At 46.0% G+C, this 10,143-nt stretch overlaps 1 protein-coding gene across 1 annotated transcript in view; it reads left to right on the forward strand.

The window, feature by feature from the left end:
• T265_13613 (hypothetical protein) overlaps nucleotides 1-10,143 on the forward strand; it is a gene marked incomplete at both ends in the record, with an annotated part of 37,766 nt that overhangs the window by 13,446 nt on the left and 14,177 nt on the right. Inside the window, 6 exons of the mRNA XM_009169700.1 lie at nucleotides 766-853; nucleotides 2,793-2,908; nucleotides 3,981-4,070; nucleotides 4,291-4,335; nucleotides 4,430-4,485; nucleotides 7,309-7,642. Coding sequence (XP_009167964.1) covers nucleotides 766-853; nucleotides 2,793-2,908; nucleotides 3,981-4,070; nucleotides 4,291-4,335; nucleotides 4,430-4,485; nucleotides 7,309-7,642 — 729 coding nt within the window. The remainder of the gene's footprint in view (nucleotides 1-765; nucleotides 854-2,792; nucleotides 2,909-3,980; nucleotides 4,071-4,290; nucleotides 4,336-4,429; nucleotides 4,486-7,308; nucleotides 7,643-10,143) is intronic.

Consider the following 10,143-nt stretch of genomic DNA (forward strand, 5'->3'; position numbering starts at 1 on the left):
ATCCGTGAGTGAGGCGTTGTAAGTCCCAAGCGGCTCTACTCCGAGTTGGGTGACGTGCGAAGCTGCGTTGAGTTGAGTTGTATTGTTGTGATGTTGTCCTATATGTAGGAACGTCTGCGTGGGTGTGGGTGTCAGCACAAGGCTTGCTGTTACCTTATCGGCGGGTAGACCGTCGATGTCAGCTGAGTCACCTTTGTGGGCCGTAAATTGTATGTGTAGTGGCGGAAGGGTAGGTACACAAACATGGTCGCTCCTGAGCAATCTTTGTTATCAAATCACCTGGGTGTCAAGAGACGTTATTCGGTATAGCGTCGAGTGATTCTGTCAGAGTAGGACATTCTGGCATTACTGGATGTTCTCATAACCTGCTCTATTAATGGTCTTTGGGACCACTCGGAGCAAATCGCCCTGTCACGTGTTTGGTCCCCAAGCACATTTCCCTCAACGTGCTCTTTTATTTGTTCCTTTTTCGCGTGTCTTCACTGCGTGTTTTTAGTACTCACATGAAAATAAAGGACCCATAGGTGGGATTCCGGTGTAAATGTGACAACTCTTCAATATGTTCGAGCTCTATGCAAACCTAAAGCGCCTTAATTAATGCAAATATCTGAAGAATGTACTGAGCAATGAGTCTTTCTCTATTTTCCAGCTTCCACAACAGTTCACTTCGCCACCTAATTGGGAAATAGTCAGTCGCTTATTGTCATTCCATCATCCTCTTTCCAACTTGCTACAGCTATGCTTTTGACTTTTTTCTCTTACAAGGTGGAATTCTCTACCTCCCCAACGACGAAACCCACACACTGGAAACAAACAGTATTCTTTTTGGACAAACCCCTGAGAGTCAAAGCTGGTAAGCTTTTTGAGGATTAGACGATGTTCTTCCTCTTTCTTCGACTGGGTTACTCTGTGTCTGCGGGGTGGAGAATCCATATATAGAGGTGGTTTTTAGCTTTATCCGATTGTCTGCCAGTGGTTTGTGCATTCATAAATCGTTTCTTTTGTTTTCAGGCCTCCAGAATTCTGTCGATACTCTTAAGGGGAGATCCTGTGTGGCGCCTGCGCGTAGACTTGGATAGACCAATGTGTACCGCTCATCGCTTTTGATTCCTTGCCAATCAGATAACGATAGCATGAACTGCATAAACCATGTGTCGAAATGATTTGGATCGCTCATTTTCTGGCGGTATCTCGCCTTGTGCTGGGGTTCTCTCTCTCTGTCTCCCTTAAGTCAGCTGGGATTCGGGTTAAACTCTGAATCTGGAGATAATCTGATCAGTCACTCAGTATTACTTCTAATTGGCTGATGCTAAGAATTCTCAACAAACTTTGATCCATTGTTGTTAAAGGTATGGGAATCCAAATGTCTGGTGAAGGCGTGAATTCCGTGGGAATCCATAGTCCCAACGATGTTTGAAGTTGCTTCGGATAGCCACGAACAAAAAGGAGAAATCGCATATGAGGGTGGAACAGATGCGAGTTGCCAAGTTGGGTTGTGTTGAGTGGAATCGGAAGGCTTGGCTCCCTGTATTAGAGTAAAACGCATTCGGTTCGGGGTTTCACAGGCAACGATTGATGAAGCAGTCGCTCTTTTGACATTTTGGGAAACCTCGTTGTCTCAGTAGTTTCATCTTATTGTCAGGTCATTTCGCGTTGATTCGTTCGATCTTCACTGGGCGCTTGCCAGTTTTCGGCCCCACCATACTGCGGACGTTTCGGTTCATCGTGCTTTCTTTCTAGGAACACTCTTCGAGCAAGTCGTTGAACGGCCGTCGTTCTGGGAGATATAGCAACACCACCTGATGATCTAGCATGCGTTAAATATTGGTTAGTTTGTCGGTCACATGAACACCCTAAAGTGAACCTTCTTTCGATAAATTCGAGGCTAAATTAGATACTTTTTTCGAAACTACTGATATCAGTCACTGTAGTCCACTGTAGTTTTTGGCTCTGCATACTAGATATCACGATTCGTTTGACTTCATCTCTCTTCGTGCTCTTTCACAGGAGATCTGATCACAGGCAGTCTAACAATCCGGCGTTCCGTACGAGATAGCCGTGGTCTAGAATTCTCCCTTCGTATTGATGCGCTACGCGACCAACCAGTCACCTATCAGTCTTTTGCACTGACCAATTAAACCTGTTCGCCGGTAAACACCACTCAATCCTATTTTCACTTGATTTTCTAAGAGACTGTACATTTGCGCCACAAATATACGCTTTTTTCTACAGGACTTATGGTTTTTCGAGCATTGTTCTTTTTTCGTTTGATTGGAATATGCCACTGTTTGCTGTGCTGAACGAATCACTCGTAGCTTCTGTTGGATTTAACACTGTACCGATTATAAAAACTACTTTCAGACTGTACACTCATTTGCAAACTAATTTGGTTTTGTGAGAGACTCACCTGGAACCCAGCTGAATCCCTGGTTTGTGATGTTTCCAGGCAACCGAATGTACTGCACCAGGCCGCCTCATGTTTCAGTCGCTATGATATTCGAGATACCGCGATGCATGCATATTCGTAATGCACTACTCATAAGGTTGCTGGAAATCAATCGACAGTCCATGACCGGTTTCACCCTTCTTGGGGCTCATCAGGTGGGCGCAGTCCCCGAGTTTCCAACAACCTTATGTTATACTTGAAACGAAATTGCACGAAATTAGCGAACTACACTCATTTGCAAACTAATTTGGTTTTGTGAGAGACTCACCTGGAACCCAGCTGAATCCCTGGTTTGTGATGTTTCCAGGCAACCGAATGTACTGCACCAGGCCGCCTCATGTTTCAGTCGCTATGATATTCGAGATACCGCGATGCATGCATATTCGTAGTGCACTACTCATAAGGTTGCTGGAAATCAGTCGACAGTCCACGACCGGTTTCGCCCTTCTTGGGGCTCATCAGGTGGGCGCAGTCCCCGAGTTTCCAACAACCTTATGTTATACTTGAAACGAAATTGCACGAAATTAGCGAACTGCACTCATTTACAAACTAATTCGGTTTTTCAAGAGACTCACCTGGAACCCAGCTGAATCTCTCGTTTGTGATGTTTCCAGGCAATTGAATATGCTGCTTTCAGACTGATTTGAAGCCGGTAATTTTATGGGAGCAGAATATCTTAGAGGACTGTCATACTTGTTCCTAAGGGTTTGTTCATTTCTTGGGGTAACATGTAGTCCGAAATATCGTTATCCCCAAGGTCCGTTCTGTTTGATTGCCGGATGTCGGAAAATCGCTCAGCAGCCCAACAGAAAACAGCTCTTCATCGTCCTGGATTGGATTAACCTGATAGATCACTTGCACAAATAACCCATCTGTGTTAGCTTCTGCGGCTTGTTATTCTCCCTTGACTGTGTTATTCGAACAAAACGGCGACACTCATAGTAACCCTACTAGCTATACTCTAGATGTCAATCCATTGAGGGCAAAAGACCCGGTGTGACTGTGGTATGTATTCAGTTATGTCCTTTGTTGGCAGTGCCCTAGGGGGAAAGACTGGCTCCCATGAGTATCATGTACTTTAGCCAACGATACCGGTAATCTGAGGCAAGTTGGCGACTAAGGTAAATGACTACCACCGGGTACTGGAGGTCATTCTGATTAGACGACCAGGTTTTTAGTTGCCTCTCTCCACCTGAGTGGCAGTACAAATTTCGACACGGGCCTGGGTTGCGGTTGGTGAACTACACATCCAAAACAGTTCAGTCTAATTTGTTGAGTGATCGGTTTTGATACACATTACTGCTTTCTTTTGGCGCTTACCTGCCCCGATTTTTTTTTGCTGTCCGTTAGTCAGCGACCCCGTTTTCTAATCCTTATTGTTCCTATTTGTTAAACAATTCCGCACCATATCCAGCCGACACAAGTCATCAATGTTCCAATCTGATCTTCGTCTCTCCCCCGCTTGTTGTCCAATATTATCGCTTGTAACGCCGCACTCCAAACCTCACGCTTTTCCGCGTTCTCTTTCCACAAGGATCTTTCACCCTTTTTGGATCCACAGTTCGACCATAAACAATGGATTAATGAAGTTTTGACCGCAACCACTGGGGATCACAATGTTGAAGTGAGTGTAAATCCTGGCACAAGGTAACATGGTGCAAGGAGAGTTCGTTATGAATACCAGCGTATTGTACCATTGATTATTTGTGCCGAAACTCAGGTTTCCCGTGTGTCATAGTGGTTATCTTCGATAATGACAGGCTCGCGAAGATCACACCTTTGCTGTTCCTCATACAGCGTTTGCTAGTTGCTAATCTGTTGATTTCGACTGTTTTCTGTTACAGCAACAGGCTTCCGAGCTGGTTCTACAACTCCAAGCTCAGATGAAGGTAGGTTGAATGCTCACATATAACCACCATCCGCGTGGTATTCTCTGCCGATTCTAGCTGGTTTCATTCATCACTTGTCTTGTTTGCGTTTCAGGAAGTCATGCAGTCGATCGAACGGTCATGCCAAGAAGCTGTTCATTGTGTTCCGCGGTTAGTTTTCCATTTCAGTCTGGTCAATTTCTTTTTTTCTCTCCACATTTATACTTCACGACGAGACTGCACGACTGTCTGGTTTTCCTAGCATGCCTGCTCTGTTAGTGATCCTACTGCTCCGAGGTTTCGCATATTACTGAACAAACCGAAAGATGTATGCTTTTGGAGATTTCCCAGTGTTGCAAAGTCATGGAAACAAACGGTGGTTAGCTGCATGGGATATTTTGGCACTCACGGAAAACAGTTGCTTTCACTGTGTGCATTACATTTTTCAATCAGAAAGGGGTTGATCTTCAGAAAGCCGGATGACCCCACCTATGCTCTGCGTCCTCATTTCTGGAAGATGACCTTACCACGGACTGTAATGAAGGTTCACGATCCCTTTCACTTTGATGTTACCTGCTTTCTGGGAGTCATTTTAAGGCTCAACTGGTCACAAGCAGGGCTTGCTAGATTGATACAATTCGTACTGTATAGGATCCGGGACTTGGTCTGAGAACTTTTATCTGTTTGAAGGAACCGCATCATTTTTATTCGACGCACAGAATCTATCGTAGATAGGGTTAGGGAAGTAAACTCTTGTTTTAGCGTGTGTAAGACAGAATCTTGCCTCAAGATGTCCACCCAATTTGTGTTTCTTCGAAACTCCAAAGCCTGCTGATCGATTTCAATGTCCTCCGGACTGAGGACCCAAAGTGTCTCCAATTGTTCGACCACCGATAGTGTTAGTTAGCTCTAAAAAACGAAGTTCCAGCCTTTCGTCAAACACTCACTTGCGCACCCATTTGATTTTACCTAGGAGATCGATTGAATCCAGTCGTTCTTCAACTGAATGTACTCCGTAAGTCCGCGGCATCGCATATCGTCCCAACCCAATCCTGAGGTGGCCTTATCAAGCATATTCAGTTGAGGAACACCATAAACCAGACACTAAGCTGGGTTCGCTTGAATTTATCGTCAAAACCGAATTCAGCATATTCAGTTGAGGGACACCATAAACGAGACACTAAGCTGGGCTCGCTTGAATTTATCGTCAAAACCGAATTCGTGCGCAAACGGGCGTTGTTCGTGAACGACGTACTATCTGGGTTCGAGTAGAATATATTTTTGACAGAAACTCGAGGACGGTGCCTACCTGATGAACCCAAAGAAGGGCTAGGCTGGTCATTGAATGTCGAAGAGTTTTCAGCAACCTTATGAATAGGGTATTCCATCGGTAATTTTCAGCTAGATTAACTCACCTTGAACACCACTCAAGCTGGCAGCTGTTGCCTTTGTGGAAGTACCGATGAATGCTTAGTGTTTCCCAGTGAGATGTTCTAATGTATATATTGATGTGCACGGGCATTTTGAATTGGGAATGGGCAGAATTGTGACGAATTTCACTGCAACAAAATGCGTTGCAGCGTCAGTGCCGAAGGTAGCTTACAGGTCTGGTGAAGCAGTTTCATATTACCATGTTTTCGAGCTCGGTAGGTTGAAATAAAGTGACGGACAGACGGGCTTGCTTCGTTTGTCAGCACGACACCATTGCAAGAGAATCGTCAGATATTTTCAGGTGATATAGCGCATATGCAGTGCGCACCGATTGGGCGCAATGCAGCTATCAGTGTGCCTAGGTTCTCCTTGGACCAGCTGATGATGATACATACATGGCATTGCGAGTTGGTTATGTTTAAGAAACTTTCTTTAGTCTCGCATATATTTCAAAATAAACTGAACTGTATACTATAGTCAGAAAGAAAACAACAGGAATCACGAGCTGTAGTCGTGGCAAATGTTGAGTTTTGTAGACAATGGTGTAACTGCTGTCGCAGCCCTTGACGTCTTGTTCCGCCTACCATGGTATTTCAAAAGGCACAGTAGGTTGAGGTAGCCCCGTTTTTATGAAGTCATCACGGATTTTTCCCCAAGGTCACGCTGGAATTTTTGTGAGGGGGCGTGAAGCACCGAATCCAAGGTACTCGATCCTAATTGGCTAAAATTCTGACCAATCAGGGCGTGCCCCCGTAGCCGGCTCGCGACACATCCGTCCAATCGGCGTGATGTTCGGTTATTTAAAGAGGCTTACCTCCGGATAGTAAAGGAACCGATTAAGAGCGAATCATTAGTGTATTTAGACAAATGGGGCGAGATGGCTCAAGTGGTTAGAGCGCGAATTTACTGACCGGAAGGTCCGTGGTTCGAACCCGACCTCTGCCACTCGACTTCCCCTGTCTAAGCTTGGGCAACCTGACAGTATCCCAGCCCTCGTGCTTCCTTCGGGTGGCATGGCAGCTAGGCACCGAAAGGGCGCTACAGCTGAACGATTATTTATTATTATTAGACAAATAGTTCGAGATGGCCCATTGGTTCAGGTGTGAACTTGTTGATCGAAATGTCTATGGTTCGAACCCAACTCCGGCATCTCGACTGTTCACGTTTAGGTTTGGACAGTCTGACAGTATCTCAGCCCTCGTTCTTCCTTTGGGTGGCGCGCCAACTAGACAAAGAACTTTCATTTTATCGCTTCCCCACCTAATGTGGAAGGCTGTGAGGTCCGTTCAGCCGAGAGTGATAGGGATAAATTCCATGCAACACTTCTCGGTTTACTATCGCATTACACGCTGTTGTTGTGGTACTCGTTTTTATTATTACGTCTCTGTCTGCTGCCATCAGTTTTGTCTTATTAAGCACAACACGGTTGACAAGGGAAACGTCATTCTCCTGTTCTCAATAGTTCGTTTTGCTTACTTTTCGCATAGACTACTCCACTCCGTGGACACTTTGAAGGTCGATGCCATCGCTTTAGGAAACGAGCTAGCCGTACTTTTCGCATAGACTACTCCGTGAAGTGGACACTTTGAAGGTCGATGCCATCGCTTTAGGAAACGAGCTAGCCGCAATGCGCGACAACATCAGTCAAGTACGTGCGAGTTCTGATCTGTCGAGCGTGGTGTTTGTAGTGTTTCGTGGATTCATGAAGTCCCTCTCGTTCCCCCGCTCTACCCAACAGGTCGATTCAACTGGGGAGCAAATCATCAGCCAGTTGGCGGAACTCGACCGAGCTCGCCGAAACGCACATGCCGCAGCCAATGCTCTGCGGGAAACCGATCGATGGTCTAGTTTGGTGCTGGGGATTGGGGAATTGTTGGAAGCTGGAGAAATGGATCAGGTGTGTCCTCCTTACAAATATCGTTTCCCTCTCCCCCCTTGGTTATGTTGTTCTCATTTCCGTCAGTGGTTGCTTAATTCTTTATGCAGTACGGTAAAATCAAGCATAATATTCTGGACGAAACTGTGCGTGTTCTCCATCCCCACAAGTCCTGTTTAATGGGAAAAATGATTCCCCCTACCACAGTCGGCTACAATCCTGCTCTCACCAAGAGACCGCTTCGAAGAAGGTAGGTCAATGGCCGGGTACAAAATTCTTTTGCTTTACGAGGCCCGAGAAGCGCAACCAAGGAGAGCGTGGACTGTTCGCCCTGGCGGAAAAGTATATTTACTGTGCATGCGCAAGCTTGCGACAAAAAGGAACTGGGGTTGGTTATTCAGTCCGCTCCCTTGATCGTTGTGCGCGTCAGACAACATCGATGAACCTATGCACCGTCCGGGGATCCTTTTCCTTGCTGTGACAGCTGCAATTCGGTTCCAATAATGTTTGTGTGGATTCATTCAGCTTTTCTACACTTTACGGCATTGTAAGACATTAATGCCGTACGTTTCGTACGATTGGCTGTTTGTGACAATTCTCTTCATATTGTCAAACTTGGAAACCGTTGATTATCCTCCTGTTGGGGACCCACGCAACATGATTGAGTGCACTATTTCTCCGAGCAGCTCATTACGGTTTGGCGATCCATGAGTCCTATCAGGAAGGCTCGTTCCCCGAACCTCCATTAAAAGACTTGTTTTTGACTTGACCACCAGTTTTCTTCGATCTTGTGAGTAGTACAAAAGATACTTGATATCCTGTTATGGCCTTCGCACAGCACATCCACTTGAAAAACACCAAACGAGAAGTTCAAGTGGATTTCAGGTTGGACTCACGTTAACCCCAACTTATTTTTCCATCCCACTTCAAGTTCAAGTGAAATACAAGGTGATGAGCATGATTTGGCCGCAAAAGAGCGGACCCGATTGTGTTCTGTCGTAGGGTTTTCAACAACATTACAATTGGCGGGTTATGCCAATAAATGTACTCTCATATCTCGAAGCCTTCCACTAAAACCAACTTAATTTGCTCCTAGGTGTTTATCACAACTCAAATGAGCCTAGGATTCGACATTGCCTAACTGTTTTTCTGGTTCCTAATGCGACTTTTCTCCATAAACGACATGGTCGGCGCGGCCGCGTCGAAAACACCTAAAGGACTGGCTCCACATAGCCAATAGCACGCATCAATAAACCGCGTATGCCAAGTACGAGGTGTGTAAATTTCGACAATGGGGTTTGGTTGTTTTCAACATCGGAAAGTCATCCAGGCATCAGCCTGGTAGCCGCAGCATCCAAGGTGCTTCTGGCATTATTTTGCGCAGGTTGATCGAGCGTGAGAAATCCGTGCGAATCTAGCTGAGTTTCGCCGTTGCCGAGGGTGCATCGGCCATAGTTTTCCATTGAGATAAGTTCTTGAACATCGCCGCTCAATTTGCTCGTTCTTGTCCAAATTTATATCCCTTATGAAGGCACTGTATGCGAACTCCTTTGGACATTCGCGAGAATACATCACTCTTTCTCCTGAGTTAACCGCGTCCAGGCTGCTATCTCTCACCAGTCCTCTTCAACTTTTGTTATTGGTGTGCTGCTTGAAATGCCTCCTCCAGCCTCTGAGGCCTCATGCATCGAAATGCTCCCGGGTTGTTCGCTCCCGCAAATTGTGTATGTCGCCCTCCTGGATTCAGATCCTGGAAACACTCAAACCATTTACAACGACCTCAAGAATTCCGTTACACGATTTGATGTGCGCTTCACAGCTGTAAATTGTGAGGTACTGCTACAAGACTGAGTGGAATCGAATCCATACATCATGACCATCGAAGTGAAAGATAACTTTTTTCTATCTGGGCAGGCGTACAAGTTCCGACAGACCGGCTGGAGATGATATTACTTCTAGAATCAGGAAGACCAGGGCAGCTTATGGCAACCTCTGACAGCTTTGGCACCGACGTGACTGTCAAGGACAATTTACACTGCGGCAGTGCGATCCATACTGCTGCGTGGGTCGGGGACGTGGGAACAGAGGACACACGAAAAATGTCAGCCCTTGACCATCAGTGTGTCCAAAGCATTGGTGGAGTCAAGTGGGAACACCGGATTAGCAACACTGAAGTACGGATAATGGCTTCAGGAAAAAGGAACTCCCGCACGAAGAATGAGCCACTCACGCTTCATAGGTTACGCCGGTTAGGACGTGTACCTCGCATATCAGAAGATCATCGTTCTCGCAGGTTACTTTACGCCCAGCCCTTTGCTGAGTAAAAGCGACAGAGGGATGGACAGTCTATGACCCGGCAACGTAGCATGAAAACACTCACCGGTAAACTGAGTCCGGTTTGCAGCTGCGACCTCCATGGATGGGGACCCCGGAACTCAATTCATCAATAGCTAATGACACTGACAGACATGGTTCAATCACACAACCGGTGGGGCTCATGCACCTTCAATGTGTGGCTATCT

The sequence above is a fragment of the Opisthorchis viverrini genome (genome assembly GCF_000715545.1).
Source record: "Opisthorchis viverrini unplaced genomic scaffold opera_v5_85, whole genome shotgun sequence".
NCBI lineage: Eukaryota > Metazoa > Platyhelminthes > Trematoda > Opisthorchiida > Opisthorchiidae > Opisthorchis > Opisthorchis viverrini.